Raw genomic sequence first — 21,430 nt, 5'->3', positions numbered from 1 at the left:
TCAGCGCTGTTCGGGATTGACCAATCACAGTTGCTCGTTGATTCCTCGATGTGGGTTATTTGATTATTACTTTATAATGTTTCTTATGGCGTGTTTCCATTTTTATAGCAGCTATAAACTCTATAAAGAAACAATTTTCACAATTATTAAGTTCCCAATAAAATAATAACAATAATAAAAACCATCCAGAGATTTGAACGCGGATTCCACCGAGCGCCTCCTGGCGGAACAGCCGCGTGCGTTTCATGGGAAGTGAATATTAACTGGAAACATTTGTCGAGTTCACGCGTTGACACATTCATTTGGAAAAATGTCTTGAGATTATCAACTAATAATCTGTCAGTCATTCCTCTAATGTTTTAGACACGAACCGCCATCTAAACACACGGGAAGCTCAGAAGAAAGCGCGTTTGGTCGTGATTTTCTCCAGACACACAGGTGAGTTTACTGGAAACTTTGTGAGTGATTTTAATACGACTTTTTATTAGGGCGTTATATTTGCTCTTTGGTGGCTGACTTTATGAATTATTAGGTTCTCGTTGTGAATGTTTATTTCCAGCTGCTTCAGTTTCGTTTTTGCAGAAACTGAAGGGAGGAAGTTCGTTTGGGCGTGTATCAAATGTCCAGTGAACTCCCTTCTTCTAGTACACTAGCGGTTTTGAGCCTGATCTGAGCATGTAGTGTACTATGATACTAGTAGGCAACTCACATTACATCAGACACGATTAAAAACCTATAAAAACACTGCTGAGATGCACAAATATACATTGGTGTATAAACTACACACAGAAATAAATTATTGTAATTTTATCTGTAGAAGACTAAAATGGTTAATTGGTTTACAGTAAATTCCCTTACTATATATATTAAAAAAAAAAAAAAAACACAATAGATCTAACCTTACATTTAATGTAATCTGTTGGAAAATACTGTAAATGTACTGTTTTTCGAAGTAAAAATGAGCAAATCATATTATAATTTACAGTGAAAAGCTGTATTTCTAGAATTCTCTGTGACACTTCACATGTAATTGTTTTTCTTTCGAATCACTTTATTATGGTGGTTATATGGTTTTACATTGTGAAATTTACAGATTCTGTAAGTATATTTACATTTCAGAGTATTTTTACAGCATCATTCTCTCAACCACAGCTACCAGGGTTTATTTTCTGTAAAAAGAAAGTTCACCAAAGATTTGGTTTATATAATGCACTATTACATTGAAGGCGTTTGTGTCTTTTTGGGACTGTCATGGCGAACAGATGGTAAACGTGAACTTTTGCACATGCGTTTGTTTGTTTTTCAGGCTTGTGATGGTCAAACATGAGCGCTGAGCGTCAGAAGCGTCGAGAGGAGATTCAGAGAGCGCTGAGCTTCATCAAGTATGACAAACTGTCAAACCCTGCAGAAATAAATACTAGATTGCTCTATTATTCTCAGACCAGATTGTTTATGTCCGTTGTTGCCAAATAGGCCAGGTTGACGCACAAGTTTTTAATATTAGGAGAAAGTTGTTTTTGTCAAAAATTCTTTATCCCTGAAGCTTGTTTCATTAGATTGTACTTGGTTTAATCCAGTGAAGAAGCTTTTTTTTTTATACAGTTAATATTTTGTAAGATATTTTTAACAAAGTTTAACCAAATATAGTTTTAAAAACCTGACAGAGTTTACCAAAAATGTTTCTTGCCATGAAAACAGCCACAGAAACTAACTCTTATATATCAGCAAACCTTTTAGTGCTTCTCAACTGGCTGTTCGTGGCCCAAAAATGAGTTTTCGGTTTGTCCTAATAGTAGACTGTGTTGGCGTCCAATCAAAGTATTTTGGCACCAGTTCATGTGTTATCTGGTCAATTTTAACAGATGTCAACATGGGCAGATTGTGTGAAACAAACCAGCTGAGAAGCACTGATCTACTCTGTCATTCTCTACTCTACTATTCTTACAATTTTGAGTATCATTCAGTCCTGCTGACTGTTGATTTTTGTTTTTCTTTCATGTCTACAGAAGTTCTCTGCCTTATCCGGACCCTGAAGGCTATGAGGTTGAGATATTTTGCACACAAATGAAGACACATTCACAATTTGTTACCATAGTATAGCTGAGTAAACTCATTCAGACATTTAGCATGTTTGGTACTGTTATTATAGCTTGAAACGAGCGTTAAAAACATTCATGACCATTTGTTCATCGTCTGTTTGTTTCTTCTGTCCCTGTTGTTGGTGTCATCAGGGGTTTGTGGTACAGCTGGTGTGTGATCTCTTAGATGAGGGCAACGCTGCCTTTCGAGAGGGCGAGTGGACGCAGGCATGGGGTCATTTCAGCGAGGGCGTCAATGTGGCACTTTACGCTCAGGCCGAGGGGCTTCATGTTCCCGCTGCCCTGCTGGAGAGTCTGTACATCAACCGCGCGGCCGCCCATCAGAACATGGTGAATATAGCTGTTTACATCCAAAATTGTGAATGTAACTTGTGTGCAAAATTGGAATATTGCATAAAACATTTTGCGAATTAGCGTTTCCATCCCGTGTTCAAGAGAACAACTTCCTGGGAAATTGGCACAAAATATCTGTAATAAGAATTAAAATTGCTGCAATCAGGGAAGAAACCGTGGCTCTTTTTTCCTACATTATAAATGAGTTGCATCTCAGAGCAACAGACAAAACACAATAAAGGCTGTCATGAGAAACGTTTCTGGAAGGGAATTAAACCAAATCATTCTGATGACAGACTTTGGCTCACACATTTCAGAATGACTGAACCAACATTTGTGAATCTGTGTGATAAGATTGCGCCACTGGTTAGTCCAGTTATGCGGTCCCATTTTTCTAACCACATGATCTGTTTAGGCAAAGTCACATGTCATGACTTCTTTTGTTGCGCATTTTTAAGTAAATGTGTTTCCATTATTAGGCCTGGCACGATAACTTCTTTTTGTTGTGCGATATGCGATATTATTGTCATTTTAAGACCATTTTATGCCACTTAATACATAATTATAATATAACAGCATAATAATGCAAGTAGGCCTAAACACTTTCAAATGATAATGAACTTAACTCTTAAGAATATTTAGATACTGGAATTGAAGCGTCAAAAAAATAATAATGTTGAATAAATAATAAATAAACCTTTGCTAACAAAAACTGCAAAATAACAAGTAGAAAAAAACACTTGCGACTGCTACGTCCTGTGTGAAACTAGCTGTGAGCGTGCACCATTTCGTGCTGTTATGTTTATATTTGCACCTGTAGATTGCGGAACCTGAGTGCATTTGCACTCCAAACTGTCTGTAGTTGTCAGGAAAACGCTATAACGACATGAATGGTGCATTTTTCCGCCTGTCGATGTCAGTATGAAGGAGCTGAGCCCTGCTTTCGCCTCGGAGAGCTGACGAGATGACAGAGGCAGCACGATCGACAAAATGTCGGTGACATTTATTTTTGTGTAAACATAATGGGCAATATATCGCGTCACCAAAAATTAACGAGGTCATGTCCATATATTGTGCGATAAGTCGATATATCGACTATCGCGACAGGCCTATCCATTATAGTTTATGCATGTCCTATTGGATAAAAAATTATCTGCCTCAAAGTTTTCCTTCAGTTTTTTTTTTTTGTGTAATATCCCAAACTTTACATAAAAATAGTGGCCAGGTTCTCTAGAATTCAGATTTCAGCAGTTTTAGCTGTGAATTTAAGTTTTACATTTTATGTTGCATATAAAATATTGATTACTAATAGTTAGGGTTGTGACGGTGAGGAAATGTTCCCACCGGTTAATCGACGTGTGACAATACTGGTAATACCGGGATGGGGGGTGTTCCAAGTTTTGCACCTTGCTTTTAAATCACTGATTTGAAAGCGAAAGTAAAATGCGCACAGCCGCACGGAAATTCATAACAGTGTGTGAGAGTTTTAAATTAATTCCTGTGGAAGTTGAGCTTTCATAGGAATGAACTGAAAACACTCCACGCCAATAGACATGCACCGTTATGAATGTCAATGGGGGTTTAGCCCCGGGGGGGGCAAGTGATGTAATTGGTGTTGCGGCTGAACACCGGTAACACCAGTGGCTATCGCAGACTATCGCAGCAAGCCTATTGCAATATGACTTGACTTGATGTCAAGCTATTTAATTTAAAGATAGTAAATAAAACATGCATAACAATTGCAATAAAATTAATATATTGCATATTTACTAAATTAGAAATAATTTAATATAAATCAACATAAAAAATACAATAAAATTAAATCTTTAAAATAAGCAATTTATATTTCAGATAGCAACTTCTTGATTTTGTAATCATATTGTAGTACTTTTCACAAATAAAGAAAAAGTTAAAACATGTAACCAACAGTGTACTCAGTAATCTGGTAAGTTTTTGTGCTTTTTTCCTTAAATTGTTGTAAAATCTAGAAAGGTTCAGCGTTTTCGCCCCAGTACTCTCAGTTGCCCTTTGCCATGGGACGAAATTGAAAGCACAGACAAGAGTTCAGAGTTCAAGCATCTTCAGCGGTTTATTCTTCAGTTAGTGTATATATACTCAACGCCAAGAATACATTAACATCAATAAGTCATGAGCTGGGATGTAAGAAATGTTCAAGGATACCAAAGAAACCAGGCAAGGATTTCTCCACACATAGATAAGGAGCAAGGACGGCATGATAGCATGAGAAAGAGCTTACTGAGCAGTTCCCAAAGTCCCAGATCCCTCTCTAACCCCAGCTGGATGCACGTGATCTGACTATGAGGCCGTCACCAGGCTGGTCAGACGAGGGCCACTAGAAGAACCAGACAAAGTTTGCTGGGTTGAGGACTTCTAGATGTGGTCAAATTCCTCCCGCTCATCTTTAGTGGGTTGTTTAAGTGTTGATTTTAACCTATAATATTAATATTAATAATATAATATTAATGTGCCTATAGTGCGAGTGTGAAATCTATATCCACACTAGATCCAGTTACTTAAATCAAATGAAACAATGAAATTATCGGAAGGGTCACACAAATAAACAAAAGAAATATTTTGATAAACCTAAATCATGTCTGAATCCCCTTAGTTCCCATGTATCTCTCTGCTCTGCCACTCTTCAGAATAACTAACAGCCGGATTTGCGAAGTTCATGAAGTTATATTTAAAGACTTGTTTAAAAGGTAAAATATGTAACTTTTTTGTTGTTCACAATTAACAAAATTTTAGTCAATAATCATCAATTCTACTTCCAAAATGTTTTTTTTTTTTTTTTTTGCCTTACCCTGATTTACTATGGTAAGCCTATTAAGCCTGTGCTGGGCAAAGTTACTTTCAACTTTTATAACGCACTACAAAAAGTAATGCGTTACAATATTGTGTTACTCCCATAAAAGTAACTAATTGTGTTACTTAGTTACTTTTTAAGGAAAGTAATCAGTTACGTTACTTTTGTGTTACTTTTTCTCACCTGGGCTGGGCTTGTTTTTGTTTTGTTTTTTAATAACAAAAAAGTTATTTTTGGGCAAATATAAAGGCCCTTTCACACCAAAATTGGTGAATAAGCCTCAGGCTGAAGGAAATGCAAATTCATGCAAGTACAGGAGAGGGCACAGCTCAAACCTTTCAGCTGTCAATAAATGAGAAAATAAAGTAACTTGCATTACTTATTTGAAAAAGTAACTCGGATATTTTGTTGTAAATTTAAAAGTAATGTGTTACTTTATAGTTACTTGAAAATATTAATCTGATTATGTTACTTGAGTTTCTTGTAATGCGTTACCCCCAACACTGATTATAAGTGTTTATATTTTAGACCGGTCGGGATGGTTTTTGCAGGAAATTGCGTTTGTTAAGCCTTAAGCCTAGTAGTGAATATTTTATGAGCAGTAGGATAACCATATTCATCTGCACTGACATAGAGCCAAAGCACAACCAAAACAATGTTCTTCCACAAAATGCATGCAGTTTTGTTTTTTAACCACTAGAGGGCCAAAAGTTACATAGTGTACCTTTTAAAGGGGTGGTTGATTATGATTTCACTTTTTTAACTTTAGTTAGTGTACAATGTTGCTGTTTGAGCATAAACAACATCTGCAAAGTTACGACGCTCAAAGTTCAAACTCAAAGTTGAATCAACTCCACAGCAACTACATACATTTATCCATTAACCATTCAGAAACATCCAGATGCATTCTAAAAGTTTTCCTGAGTCTCTCCATCAGTGTCCGACTCCAGTTTGAACAATGTAAGGCTGAACACTGTTACTGACAATCCTCATTTTGGCTGCGTGAGATTTTCCAGCTTTGTTGTTGTTGAGCAACCGAAGTGCGAGCTGTTAAAGCTCCGCCCTCTTCTGGAAAGGGGGCAGGGACCAGCAGCTCTTTTGCATTTAAAGGGACACACACAAAAATGGCGGGTTTTTGCTCACATTAATGCAAAGCAGGATATAAATGTGTTGTATTTTCTCAGGGTGAGTTTGACAGCGGGGTGAAGGATTGCGACCGCGCTCTGGAGGTGTGTAAAGACAGTGCTAAAGCGTTATATCGTAAAGCCATGTGTCTGAGGGAGTCTGGGAAACTGAGAGAGGCGTATGAGTGCAGCACTGCATGTCTGTTGGCCTCACCGGAGGTAAACATCACAAATGAGCCATTACCATTATGAAAGTAAATGTTGCTGCTCATTAATGTGTATTGGAAAGGAATTTAGTGGAAAACTAATAGTATTTAAAATGACTATTTTAAATATGTAATATTATTTAAAATGTTAATTTTGTACAAATTTTTTTTTTTCACTGTATTTTATATTTTGCAAATATGTATTTTTAGTCCAGATTATGTATCCAATGGGGGAAAAAAAGCTCAATTAAGCCATTTATTTTGAAGTTTTCTGTGTCTTTTTCAGGATCAGACGGTCAGTAATTTGTCCCAGGAAATTGCAGCCAGTCTGGGCCTGAAGAACAGAAAAGCGTACATCAGTTCTCACGTGAGCACCCAGAATTCCCTGCATGACATGTTTTCAAACGTTATGTTTGAGTGCATGAAGAAATGTTTTGTGAAGATAATATCATCAGAAAGCTGTATTTGTATAACATATTTTCTTTTTATTGTCTTGTCTCAGAGGGGGAAAGCGGCAGGATCTGAGGACGACAGGCTCATATCGTCACCTTTAGATGAGGCAGGATTTTATATATAAAAAAACAAAAAACTACTTTTTAAACCTCTAATCAGCATTGTATGAATTTTAATTTTAATCTTTGCGTTGCAGCTCAGCATAACTCCCTCTCTCGTCGTTTGTGTTTGTTTACAGATATCGTCTGTTGAGGTGGAGAAAGAGACTGACTCTGGAGGTACTTAAAGAGACATTTATTATGTTCATAATATCATACAGCTCTGTATAGAATGCTGGGAATGCAGCATGTTTTCCTGTAGTTCAGATAGTAAATCGCGGCGCTAGATCCACCAAGGTTTTTGGCTCAATTCCCAGAGAAAGCATGAACTGATGAAATACTTTGAAGGCAATGCACGTCGCTTTAGATAAGTGTCTGCCAAATGCATAAACGTAAATGGCAACACTTTACAATTAGATCTCTCTGGTTAAATTGCAGTAGCTAACATTAACTCACAATGATCTTAGATTAAGATTAATGCTGTAGAAGTAATTAAAAAAAAACATAATCGTGTATATCTGAAATAATGATGGAGATGCTATTTTTATACAATAGAAGCAAGTATATAGTGTACAGTATTGAAGTGTTTCATTTAAGTTTTGCGGTTGATTGTGTGCCTGTAATGTGTTGTCGTCTCTTCCCAACAGCTGGTCCGTCTCCTGTCTTACCGGCCCCAGTCCCCGTGAGCGACTCCCATGAGGCTTCGGGTCTGTCTGGAGCCGTGCCGCTGTCGGTGCCCGTGTCTCAGCCGCTGGAGGACAATGACCTGATGGGAGACGAGCTGGACAGTCTCCTGGACTGCATGTCTAAAGAGGAAGACACACCGCAGGTGAGGCGACTGAATAATAACGACACTGAGTGTTGGAGATGTAGCTTGCAGTTTCTAGTTGGAACTTTCCTGTTTCTCACTCAGAGTGGAGTCGTTCCTACCGGTCTGGTGTGTTTCTCGTCTTCGACTCCTCGTCTTCCACCCGCGTTCTTCTCCTCCGTTGGGAGTCATTTGAACTCTCTGGACACCTTCACTAAAACTGAGATGAACTCGGACTCTTCCAGCTCCACCCTGGACGCGTTAGACTCCATCTGTCCGTCCGCCGACACCGTTTCCCTGCAGCGCCCTCTAGTGGTGGGAGGAGACGCGCTCGATTCGCTGTCTGAATTTAGTCTGCCAGGTCTGTGCATTCAGATCTTCTAATGACACAATCTGTCATGTGATTCCTGTATTACCTACTAGATATTTTATTTACAGAAACTAGGAGTGTTGGTATATTAAAGTAGTTTAATAAAGTAACTGCAAATAAATGTAAAATAATTTTATGCTTCCCAAAGTTTCAAGACCTTAATGTTTTTCAAGGGAATGTACATTTACATTTGTGATAACAAAAGAACGTTATAATCTTCAGCAATTTCTACTTTATTAGTTATCTTGAGAGACAAATTACATTCATATGACTTTTTATAAGATTTGATTTATCTCTAGAAATAACACTTTTAAAATTGCCTCTTGTATCCAGGTTTTCCAAGACTGTGGGAACAAATAAATTCATTCTGCTGTATGTGTTTTTCTCTTTCAGGTGGGAAAGTCTGTCATAGTTTTCTGCCGTCTGTCAAACTGACAAACTCTTCTCATACGGTGAGTGTGACTGTCTGATGATATGAAAGCATTAGAGCATCTCTGTTTGGCATGAGAGAGAGTTCATGTGTGTGTGTGTGTTACAGAGGAACGGTCACATGACCTCCAAACTTTCCTCTCTGTCCAAGAACCCACTGGAACAAACACATGAATTTACTCAAGCCTGCAGCACCTGCTTCACTTCTACAGGTGATTTAGATTCATTTTTTCTATTAGGTGTGTAACAGTAAATGTATTCGTCCCGAACTCTCACGTTCCTGACGTCAAGGTTCGGTTCATACAGTCAGACGACAAATACAGTCAGTCACAGGCGATCCACACTCCACAATCCAGAACGGGGCACGCGGTAATGCAATGCTGTTTGCTAACAGCCACAACATTAAAAAGCGCAGAAGAAGAACAGCCGATGACCCTGTCCCAAATGGCACTCTAAACTCTCACGGTCTTCCTCTGAGTCAAAAAAAGCATATGCAGACAAAACAAAATTAATATCTGCAGCTCAAAAAAGATGAAACACAAATGTTTGTTTAACTGAAGTAATTTTTGCTCATTAGTATGGTTGAATTGGATCGTCAAAGGTCAGCAGTAAAGACATTAGTTAATAAAGTGAGATTAAATACATAAAGTGCTATTTAACATAATTATTTCAAGTTAGCGTTATATTCTGAACTGCATATGACTCTTTTTATTCATTTTGAGGAGTACTGAATCGGTTTTTGTGCAAGTGAGATAGGTAAATGCTCACATTTAGTCTAAAACTACAATAACCATCATGTTCACACAACACCTCTGCACTTACTCACGATTTCTCAACATGAGGACAGGAGAGCTGTCAGATATTTTGTTGTAAACTTAAAAGTAATGTTACTTTACTAGTTACTTGAAAAAAGTAATCTGATTACAAAACTTGCGTTACCTGTAATGCGTTACCCCCAACTCATCGGTCTGTGTGTCTCTCAGGTCCAGGTGTGCTGGATTTTGAGCTCAGGTCTGATGTGAATCACAGCTGTAAGAAGGATCTTCTGTTGTGCAGACGGAAGGGCGGGGCCAACTCACCCTGGAGGCGGATCCGGCCCCGCCCAACTCGCAACAACTTCCAGGCCGCCTTTGTGCTCTGCAGAGGTGCGTCACCCGTTGAACGATTAATTAAGTAATACCTTAATTAATGTGATTGTAATCCTCCCTATTTGTGTGTGTGTGTGTGTGTGTGTGTGTAGAGGTGTTGGAGAATCAGGTGTGTAAGTACGGTGAGGGCTGCACGTTTGCGTATTGTCAAGAAGAGATTGACGTCTGGACGCAGGAGAGGCGGGGCTTACTCGTCAGAGAGCTGCTCTTCAATCCGCTGGCGACCAATGAGAGACAAACACTCAGTGTCATTAAACTCCTGAACATACACACGGGCATGTTTATGTTCCTCTGTGAGGTAAAAGCAAACACGCATACAATTTGTGGTGAAAAATTTCACGATTCGATACCAATCTTGATATTTTTCCTGATGGATTTATTCCTCAGTTCAAAGAGTCTTATAATGGGGTGTTACTGATATAACGTGAGTGCTTTACATAAAAAAGATTTTAAAAAATCATAAAACAATTACAAGAGATGCATAAGAAATAACAATAATAAAATGCAAAGAAACAAAATCAGTAAAAATGTATTTAAAATGTGTTAAAAAATAAAAATAGGATATATTTAGCCAAATTTAGTCAAAAATTTCATGTCATATTCATTAATTTTAGTCAGTTTTACTATAAAACTAACAAAAGCTAAAATTGCATCTAATTTTAGTCAATGAAAAAAATTAGTTGACAAGAGTGAAAAATTAAACCAAATATTCAAACACTTTATATATTAATTTAATCAGCATTTAAATATGTATCAACGCAAACATATTTTTTGTGAAACCTAATATGCTGAAATAAGAACCAAAACTTAGAAGGTCAAAAAAGGAAATGATGGCATGGTAGAAGTAATCCATATGAACTGAGCCGTTTAACCCAGGTCTTGTGAAGAGATACAAATGCTTTGTGTGATGAACAAATTTAATTAGGCTTTTCTTCACATATAAAAATGATCAGTTTTGGTTATCTGGACTTTAAACAGAGGGACAGAAACCCTCATGTCATTCTAAACCCATAACACTAATCTTCAAAAAACAAATTAAGATGAAATCTGAGAGGTTTCTGTCCATGAAACATGTTATTTTCATATAATAGTTATCATTAACAAAATAAAAAAAAACCTTTGTTAACGACCACTTTGGAGAAATATGTAGGACAAAACCGCTTTTTCTAGAGCACTTATACTTCATCTCATGTAAGTGACATCATTTTACACAGATCAGTCAAAGTAATATTCATTTAAATAATTATTTAGGTAAAAATATTCTATAAAATAGTGGTGCTCCTGGTTCAGTGCTGTGAATGAGTCATGTGCTTATTTAATGGGACATTTAGTGGAAACTCTTCTGTTTAAACTCTCTGGACGTCTCTGTTCTGATACTGAAACACTGTCGTCTGTCTTTCATCAGGCCTGTTTTGACCGTAAACCCAGAATGATCAGCAAACGCTGGAAGGAGAATCCCGCTCTGTGTGCCAACATACAAACACAACATCAGTTTGACAAAAAGAAGTACGTGATAAAAACACCATACATCCATCCATCCATTTTCTTTTTTGTTCCATCCATCCATCCGGTTTCTTTATTGTTATATTTATCCATCCATTAGGCTTGCTGCAATAATCGGTGTTGACGGTGTTACCGGTGTTCAGCTGCAACACCAGTTATATCACTTGCCCACCGTGGCACCGCCCCCCACCGTTGTTTTAATTTTTTTTATAGTAATAAAAATAATTTAGTTCAGTTAGAAAACAAACACTACAATTAAAAACTGAACGCACCTGCTCAATGCAGCGTGAGCCGAACGAGAGTCGCAGCACAGATCAGCAGCAGGAGTCAGATTTCATTAATCACGAGAGTGAGGAGCTGACTGACAAGACAATGGCGGAAGATTTTTGGATTTTTGCAATATTTTGTATTTAAACCCAGTCCTAATAGGGAACCTGCAAAGGATTAGTTGTGTTTTTCTAGTTGTTTTGTTTTTCCTTTAGAATAACTCACCATTCAAGCAATTGCCACCCCCGAATTGGCGCTAATATGAAAGCGAAAGTAAAACCCTCAGCATTCATAGTCTATTGGCGTAGAGCGTTTTTAGTTAATTCCTATGGACTTAATTGAAAATGCTCGCTTCACACTGTTATGAATGCCCGTGCGGCCGTGCGCATTTTACTTTCGCTTTATCTCATATTAGCGAGAGGGGAATGCCCCCTCCTGGTGATTACTGGTGGTGTCACACGTCAATTAACTGGTGGGAAAATTTCCTCACCGTCACAGCCCTACCATCCATCCATCCATTGGTGTCTTTGTTCTAGCCGGCCAGCCATAATAAAGCATCTTTGTGTGTGTCCCTCTGTCAGGTGTCTGGTTCACGTGGTGAAGAACAGCGCTGTGAGTTACAGTAAGATCCGAGCGTTGAGTTCTCACTGTCAGTTTGACATGTGTCGTCATGAGCTCAGTTTGGGCTGTAAGAGGGAGGACGGCTGCTGCTTCGCTCACTCGCTCATCGAACTGCAGATCTGGATCCTGCAGAGAGACTCTGGTACACAAACACACACTGGAGATCTGATACACACACAATACAGTTTAATACCTAATCATAACATACCTTACCAACTCATGAGGCACTAAGAAGTTTAAAGATGCACAAATGTGACATTTGGAGTGGGGAAAAACAAAACAAAACATTATTTTAGTCAAGTATCTGTAAATACTTCAGATGTGCCTCACGTTTGTTGTAAAAAACTCAATTATTTTGCTGTTACAGTGAAACATCAATATTAAATAGACCAACAATTTAAAATAGAAAATAATTTTACAATAGAGCAAAGTTTTAAATATACAAATTACCAATCTAAAATATTATTCGTTCATCAATTTCATCTAAAGCGTCACTTGCACACAGATATTGTTGTGATGTTTGATTAAAAAACAAGTGTGATGTTTGGTATTAGTTTAAAACCCCTTATTTTTGCACAATAATGATTGAAAGGATTGTGTTTTCCAACTTTTTTTCTTGCTTTTTCATTGCTAGGAATTCAAATTTACAAGAAGATGGTAAATATCTCAAAAAATACAAAAAAATAAAACAAATCGATACTTTATCAAAATAACATACAATAATATAATAAAGACAATAAAGACATCAGTTATGAATGTAATAATAAAAATAAAATACATGCCAAATGATGTGGAAGTTTCAAATTTCAATATTTTATTCAGAATACAATATAGATGACATATCAAATGTTTAAACTGAGAAAATGTATCATTTTAAGGGAAAAATAAGTTGATTTTAAATTTCATGGCATCAACACATCTCAAAAAAGTTGGGACAAGGCCATGTTTACCACTGTGTGGCATCCCCTCTTCTTTTTATAACAGTCTGCAAACGTCTGGGGACTGAGGAGACAAGTCGCTCAAGTTTAGGAATAGGAATGTTGTCCCATTCTTGTCTAATACAGGCTTCTAGTTGCTCAACTGTCTTAGGTCTTCTTTGTTGCATCTTCCTCTTTATGATGCGCCAAATGTTTTCTATGGGTGAAAGATCTGGACTGCAGGCTGGCCATTTCAGTACCCAGATCCTTCTTCTACGCAGCCATGATGTTGTAATTGATGCAGTATGTGGTCTGGCATTGTCATGTTGGAAAATGCAAGGTCTTCCCTGAAAGATACGACATCTGGATGGGAGCATATGTTGTTCTAGAACTTGGATATACCTTTCAGCATTGATGGTGCCTTTCCAGATGTGTAAGCTGCCCATGCCACACGCACTCATGCAACCCCATACCATCAGAGATGCAGGCTTCTGAACTGAGGGCTGATAACAACTTGGGTTGTCCTTGTCCTCTTTAGTCTGGATGACATGGCGTCCCAGTTTTCCAAAAAGAACTTCAAATTTTGATTCGTCTGACCACAGAACAGTTTTCCACTTTGCCACAGTCCATTTTAAATGAGCCTTGGCCCAGAGAAAACGCCTGCGCTTCTGGATCATGTTTAGATATGGCTTCTTTTTTGACCTATAGAGTTTTAGCCGGCAATGGCGAATGGCACGGTGGATTGTGTTCACCGACAATGTTTTCTGGAAGTATTCCTGAGCCCATGTTGTGATTTCCATTACAGTAGCATTCCTGTATGTGATGCAGTGCCGTCTAAGGGCCCGAAGATCACGGGCATCCAGTATGGTTTTCCGGCCTTGACCCTTACGCACAGAGATTGTTCCAGATTCTCTCAATCTTTGGATGATATTATGCACTGTAGATGATGATAACTTCAAACTCTTTGCAATTTTTCTCTGAGAAACTCCTTTCTGATATTGCTCCAGTATTTTTCGCCGCAGCATTGGGGGAATTGGTGATCCTCTGCCCATCTTGACTTCTGGGAGACACTGCCACTCTGAGAGGCTCTTTTTATACCCAATCGTGTTGCCAATTGACCTAATAAGTTGCAAATTGGTCCTCCAGCTGTTCCTTATATGTACATTTAACTTTTCCGGCCTCTTATTGCTACCTGTCCCAACTTTTTTGGAATGTGTAGCTCTCATGAAATCCAAAATGAGCCAATATTTGGCATGACATTTCAAAATGTCTCACTTTCAACATTTGATATGTTATCTATATTCTATTGTGAATAAAATATAAGTTTATGAGATTTGTAAATTATTGCATTCCTTTTTTATTCACAATTTGTACAGTGTCCCAACTTTTTTGGAATCGGGTTTGTAGATATCACAATAATACAGTCTCTTTTTTCATTGATCTGATCATGAAATGTTTTGCAGCCCTTTTACACCTGTATTTGCTGCTGAACAGTTGTGATTGTGGTTTGGATCTCAATACCAGCTGTAAACTGGGGCAAATATTTAAGAATAAATGTTTCAAATAGATGTTTTATGTTTGAGGTGCTGCATTACATCAGTGATCCATGATAAACTCACCAAACTTCATCTCTCTGTGTTTAGGAATCAGCCATGAAGAGATTGTGCAGGAGTCCAAAAAACACTGGAACAAGCAGCGTGTGAGTTTCTTCTCAATTATTACATAATGTTAATATAATATCAAAGTATTTATTAATTAATTATCATTATTTATTCAGCCTGGTGCTGTTCTAAGATCGTATGACTTTATTTTTGCTTTTATTTTTGGTATAAATATTGGTTTTATTGTAACAACAAAATAATTCAGTTTCTTAATGACAATTGTCATTAAAACACTGAATTATTTTGTTTTGTCATTTATTATTATTTAATTATAATAAAAATTGGCAACTTGACTTTGGTCATTGCTCAAATATGGCGTGGGTTTAATGGGATGGTTTTATTTTTTTTTTGATGAGTAACTTCATAAACAGCTTGTCATAAAGCATTTAGTGATCGTCTCTAAACTCAATCTGTTTATATTGTGTCTTCATCAGCCTGTGATTGCGGCTTCACGATCACCAAATAAAAACACTGCAGCAAAACCAAAGAGTCCAATCAGAGCAGAGCAAACGAATGGGAAGGCGGGTCCTGTGCAGGGAACAGGAAGTGCTGATTCAGCTGAGGTCAAAGGTCACAGGCTGGAGCTGATGATGAAGTTTGTGTGCGGTCAGTGCTGGAAAGATGGGCTGCTCAGTGAACCGGACCGAGCGCTGAAATACTGCACCGCTAAAGCCCGACACAGGTGCAGACGAACGGACGGACTCACACAGACGCCACATCTGAACACACACAAACCTTCTCACTCTCTTCCTCTGTCTGTCTCTCTTCAGCTGGACCAAAGACAGAAGGGTTTTACTGGTCAGGTCTCACGAGAGGAAGAAGTGGGTCACAGTGCGACCTGTGCCTTTTGCCAAGACCTTTCCTCAACAATACGACGTGAGTGAAAACAACTCCTTTACTCTGTTCAAAGTAGTGATGTGAATTATTTTGTTTATTTATTATTCTACATACAATATATTTGAACTATTAAAAACCAGTGTTAACTTTGATCGCAAATTTTGATTTAGTTTTAGTCAGTCTTTTGACTAAATCGGCATTTAGTTTTAGTCATATTTTAGTCATCTGAGTTGTTGCTGAGATTTTAGCTGATTAAATCTACAATAGATTGTCAACTAAAATTCAATAATCTTCTTTGTATAATTCCTTGTTAAAGCTACTAAAGTTACTCAGTGAAGAGCAGTGAGTGATTTTCTCTTTGTCTTTTTTTTTTTTTTTAACTTTAAGGACTCAGACAGCAGCAGGTTTAGGCTACTGTCACTTTAGAAGCTAATGCACAGAACGAATGGTACACATCTGATTTTCTCCCAACTGTTTAAGACATAACTGACTATTTAAAGGAATACTCACCAACACGGACAGTTTGATATATTTTTGTGTGCATTTGCCCTTTCAAATACACACAAACTGAAGAGAACTCAATTCTGCACTCGACGTGCTGTCAGAGAGGCGGCTTTCTGTGTGCACGCTTTAATAAAGATGCTTAGACTGTGTGCTCTTGGCGCTAATTCTGAATGTTCCCCCACAGATCTGCATCCATGTGCTGAAGCAGCGTAAATGTCATTACATCGGGAACTGTACTTTCGCTCACAGTCAGGAGGAGAAGGAGCTGTGGATGTACATGAAGAACAATGGCTGTAAGTATGAAATCAAACACACAGTCAACACTGTTGTTTATTCATGCGCTGAAGTTGGTCCTGTGTAGTGTGATAGATGAGGATTAGTGTCAGGGCTGAAATTTAGGGGAGAAAAAATTGCAGTTTGTCTTATAAAAATATAGTAACAACATTTTTAACCCTTTTAACCTACAAAGTTATTTAGAATGAGGAGATCTAACGTATTGTATGAACAACGTGTGTGTAAGTGAAATGTAATATACAATAATATACAGTAACATAACATACAATCATTTGAACACGTAAATTATGATAGTTCCTCCCGGGTGGCGGGTTTTTATTTCTCCCTCCAAATTTTGCACAGACCTCTGGGATCAACGAGTCAAACATGCCCACAGATTTTAATTCTGATCGACCTCTTCAACCTTGTTTAATAGCTGCTGAAAATTGGTTGGTGGCAGTCATGTTTTTTAACATACTGTATGTGAATGTCTTTTTCGTAGACAATGGCACCTTTTGACAAAGACATTGCAAGTCAATTTTCAAGTCAGTAGGACCAGTAGATTCTTAGACCATTTTCAAGTTTTTTTCCTTTTATAGCACCACAAAGTGGACAAGCACATTTTTTTATGCCCATGTCCTCAAATTGAGGCTATACATAAGTGCGCCAAGTTTGGTGATATTATCTCATTTCATTTGAGAGTTATAGCCATTTAAGTAAGCAAGCGTCCATGCCCAGTTTTTGCATTTTGGCATGCCAATGTTGTGATGAATCTTTTATATGTGTATATATATTATTGATATTTGGACTCCAGAGAATCTTTGCACTTTACTGGCGAAAACCCTAGGACTAGTTTGCAAAAGTACATTTTGCAAAACATTGAATATGGTGGAAATATTCTTTATCTCGAGTCAAAAAGTCCCATGCTGGCAAAACTAGTCGCTGTGAGCAAATTTTGAAAAATTAGTTACTATTTTCACATTCTCTATTAAAAAAAACCTTCAAAATGTTGTATGATTTGTCGGAATCAGACAAAAAAAAAACGACTGAGCTACACCTGTTTGAAGTCAATAGTCAGCAAAGTAAATTTTGAGAATCGAGTTAAAGTTTTCTGAAGTTTCCAAAAACAAAATCACCAGCAACCATACCTTAAAATCCTGGTAATACCACCAGATTTGGTACAAACCAAGTCAAACTAAATATCTATAGGAAAAATATATATTCAACTTTTTTCCCCCATGATACCGCAATTGTTTGATTAATATTAATGGAACAGACAGACTATACATTAAGACCTACTGTATCACACGGATCTAATATAATGTTGCACATCAGATGTTTTTCCCCAACAGTTAACCAAATGTTCACTTAAGACATAACAGATAATGTTTGTATTAATATTCGCCAAGCAGGGTTGCCAGGTTTTCACAACAAAACCCGCCCAATTGCTACTCAAAACTAACCCTAAACCAGCCCAATCGCGTTTCAGGGGGGTACCCTGGTAAAAATCGCACTGCGGGGGGGTAAAATCTGAGTTTCTGGTGTTAAAGTAGCCCAAATTCCGTGGGAAAACCGTGGACTTGGCAACTTTGTCGCCAAGACAGATATTTTGAAAAACTGTATTGGGATCGCACTGTCTTTGTGCGCACGCTTCAGATCTGTCAGTCAGCGCAAATAAGATCATTTTGTTTGAAAATGATCAACATCAACATTCAGAAATTTTGATCTAATGGATAAAGCTTGCACAATTTACATATGAAAGCTCCCAGAGAAATGGAAAAAGTTTGAAAATCACATTTCATTGATTCAGACTCATGCCATCGAGAATTCACTATAAATATTATCATTGCGCTTTAAAACGATACCAAACTTGTGCTGAGAGGAAGCGCCAGTTGTCGAGAAGCAAACAGAGAAAAACAGTATTTTTCACGGACAAAGGAAAGGTACTTCTCTCAGAAAACGTACAAATAACGATATGTTTAGATGTTTAATTGCAATTTGGAGCATTGGGATCTCTAGACGAGGGCTTAATGAACTAATTTTTGTGTGAACCTCAAATTCGACCAAAATTGTTTTGCTCGAAATTAGCCCGTCCGCATTCAGACTCCTTTTGCCAGCATGGTTCACTCATGATACAAGACGCTTGAATATGTGACAAACTGTCCTAACTTTAGCATTCTTTACTGTCACCAGCACAGTACATCTTCACATACATGTGTGTGAATTTGGTTTTAGCTGATGTCACAGTCTAGACATAGTCTGAATGAATGACTGGTTTAATTGCAGTCACGGACATCCAGCAGGTGTTTGACGTCTGGCTCTCCAATCAGAACAGAGCATCTGACGGCACGTCACCGCCTCAGCCAATAGAGGAGAAGCAGATCACCATGCCAACGGACTTTGCTGAACCAATGGTTGGTGCTCACAGGTTTATTCTTGCCGTTCTAATGTTTACCGTTCTCCACGTGATCTCATGAAGTGTGTTTGCTGGTGTAGCTGGACAGTTTCTACTGCCCTCTGTGTGGTAAACACAGTAACAGTCATCGGCAGTGGCAGCAGCACATCACCTCAGAGAAACACAAGCACAGAGTGTTGAGCGGAGAGGGAGAAGATGAGAGTCTGTCCTGGTCCTATCGCTTCCCTGGACCCTGTTTCTCCATCTGTCCCAGGTACACAATCCTCAAGTCAATGAACATGATCAATGATGAGTTTGTTGAAGAATTCTTCTGACTGGTCAGAGCAAACCAGCTCCCCTCATCTGTTATTAGTTTGTAACTCAGTCACATGTTGTCTGATCAGTCAAGGTGTGGTCTATGTCCTCATTGGCTGTGGTGTTTGATTGACAGGTTGGCTGATGGTTGTACTGAAGGCTTGAGTTGTGACTTCGCTCACAGTGAGGAGGAGCTTCAGGAGTGGCACAGACGAAGGGATTTTCTGCGCAGGAGGTTGGACAAAGCCAGAGCTGACATGCTGATCTCTCCAACTGACAATGACTTTGGGATCTACAACTTCCTGCTTCAGAACTAAACAAACAAGTACACATTTGTACTGAGTCTGTGAGAGTTACTGTGAGATGAGTGTTTGCATGTTTTAATGAAGCTGAAATATGTTAACCTCCAGACTGAACTTGTGTATATCATCCAGACGTGACCCAGAACACGTTTCTTATGTCTGTGAATGGAACAATTTTGAGAAACAAAATGGTGGATGCAGTTCAATACATTAATTTGACTCTGTCTGAAGTGATTCTGGATCTTCTGAACTGTTGATCGTTAGTGTTCATTTTGTTCATACACTGAATAAACGTTTCATCTGTTAGACAGCGATCAGGACATTTTGTCTTTCAGTTGTTGATTTGTCCAGGACTTCAATAAGATGAGCACAGAAGTGTTATTTTTATAAGTTTGTTTCATTCTTACTGTAATTCACTGTTTGTACAAGAAAATGAAACGTTAATATTGATCATAGTATTATGTAATAAACATTATTTTATGAAATATGTTTAATTGTTTTTAGTATCGTATATATAATATATATATATATTTTTTTTTTAATAACTATGTATTTCTTCTCTAGTTCTCTGTTCTGAACCCAATATTTCACGTTTGTAAATCATGTGAATCAGCGGAAATAGGTCAGAAATCCTGTCGTGTGTTGCATAGTTTCAAATACATTTTTCATGTGCACAAGTGTGAGTGTTACTACAGTCACTTATATGAATAATATTATGTTATTTTAACACAAGATTATTAAAAATTAGTGTTTGTGAGGTAAAATTGTATTTACATTTTAAAAATGTAAAATGCACGCAGGCCTGAGGTGTTTGATTTTACAATGTGAAGCAAACTGGTGTTTTCAGCTGAGCTTTCTTACATCTACCATCTACATCTACTTACATCTTTTATTTAGTAAATGGTGGTGATTATTCATAATATTTATTCTTTGTGAATAAAAGAGATGCTTTGAATGGGGCACGAAGTTTGAATTTAAAATTTTTTAACACGCGCCTGATTAACGGTCACTTTCCTCCAGAGACAAGCGCTTCCTGACAGTTTGTTAATCGATTTTGCTTATATGTTCAATGTTTTTTTGATATGAGAGTTTTTTTTAACTTAATTACGTAATTAAATATCCTGCTGTTTGGTTGATTTGCGCACGAACAATCTGAGGTGTGCTGAGGTAAAATCTGAGATAAAATGTATTTAAGTTGGCCACTGACCACGACAAAGTACACAATCACTTTAATAATTTCTAAATTTAAATTCTAGTTAAGAAAGTTTTTTTTTTTTTTTTAATATACATTTTTAGACTGCCGTTTGCACTTGCATCATGCTAGCATTCCCTCTGGTAATAATAATAGTAGGCCTAGCCTACTTAATTTTGTAGTGTGTTTATACCTTTAAACACCAAAATTATCCGTTAATATTCGTATTTCAGCCTCACTGATCCAATTAATTGTAGTAGTTTTGTGACATTCAAATTTTTGAAACTCAAAATGTATTTTTTATTTATTTTATTTATGCTCGTTGAAAACCTAAATTGTATTGTTCTTGTGTACTGATGAATCACTTTGTTGTATTCCTCTCTTTGGAAAAAAGTGTTTGCTAAATGAACAAATGTGTAGAATGTAAATTGATTTTCTGGTCATTACTTTGTAATGTCTGTAAGTGCTGCTCGCATCTCCAAACACTGATAAGCAGACGCGTGTTTATCACTGGAACTTGAGCATGTGAAGGAATCATTTTGGTAAAGATTTGTTCATGACAATAACTCTGTGAGCTTACTGACCAACAAATAAAGAGCAATAAATAAAACACACTTGCAAAAAAAGTATTTTTTATGTTGCTGATTCAAGGTTTTTAGCATTAAACTTTTGAGAGTTTGATTCAAGTTCATTTTGAACGCATTTTGTTCACATTAACCCTAAGAAATCGTGACGTTGTCATCTGACC

General features: G+C 37.5%; 1 protein-coding gene across 1 annotated transcript; it reads left to right on the top strand.

Moving 5' to 3' along the window:
* The first annotated feature begins 196 nt into the window (after positions 1-196).
* On the top strand, positions 197-21,311 carry LOC127508643 (zinc finger CCCH domain-containing protein 7B-like). The gene is made up of 23 exons (XM_051886771.1): positions 197-438; positions 1,307-1,382; positions 2,007-2,043; positions 2,232-2,429; positions 6,444-6,602; positions 6,876-6,956; positions 7,092-7,148; positions 7,281-7,320; positions 7,788-7,969; positions 8,054-8,309; positions 8,712-8,770; positions 8,857-8,959; positions 9,731-9,892; positions 9,988-10,193; positions 11,301-11,401; positions 12,247-12,428; positions 14,847-14,902; positions 15,299-15,546; positions 15,635-15,740; positions 16,390-16,498; positions 18,765-18,892; positions 18,975-19,147; positions 19,325-21,311. The coding sequence occupies exons 2-23, from the start codon at positions 1,324-1,326 to the stop codon at positions 19,503-19,505; spliced, it is 2,883 nt and encodes a 960-aa protein (XP_051742731.1). The 5' UTR covers positions 197-438; positions 1,307-1,323; the 3' UTR covers positions 19,506-21,311.
* Positions 21,312-21,430: the final 119 nt, after the last annotated feature.

This window comes from Ctenopharyngodon idella, chromosome 3 (assembly GCF_019924925.1).
Source record: "Ctenopharyngodon idella isolate HZGC_01 chromosome 3, HZGC01, whole genome shotgun sequence".
Lineage (NCBI taxonomy): Eukaryota > Metazoa > Chordata > Actinopteri > Cypriniformes > Xenocyprididae > Ctenopharyngodon > Ctenopharyngodon idella.
The sequence above is the reverse complement of the archived record's forward strand: the minus strand, read 5'-3'. Positions and strand labels throughout refer to the sequence as shown.

Bases quoted from the DNA above. Each gene is read 5' to 3' on its own strand.
- LOC127508643 (XM_051886771.1), top strand. From the start codon at position 1,324: ATGAGCGCTGAGCGTCAGAAGCGTCGAGAGGAGATTCAGAGAGCGCTG. The intron at 2,430-6,443 runs GTGAATATAGCT...GTATTTTCTCAG, and splicing joins CGGCCGCCCATCAGAACATG to GGTGAGTTTGACAGCGGGGT. The intron at 14,903-15,298 runs GTGAGTTTCTTC...TGTCTTCATCAG, and splicing joins AACACTGGAACAAGCAGCGT to CCTGTGATTGCGGCTTCACG.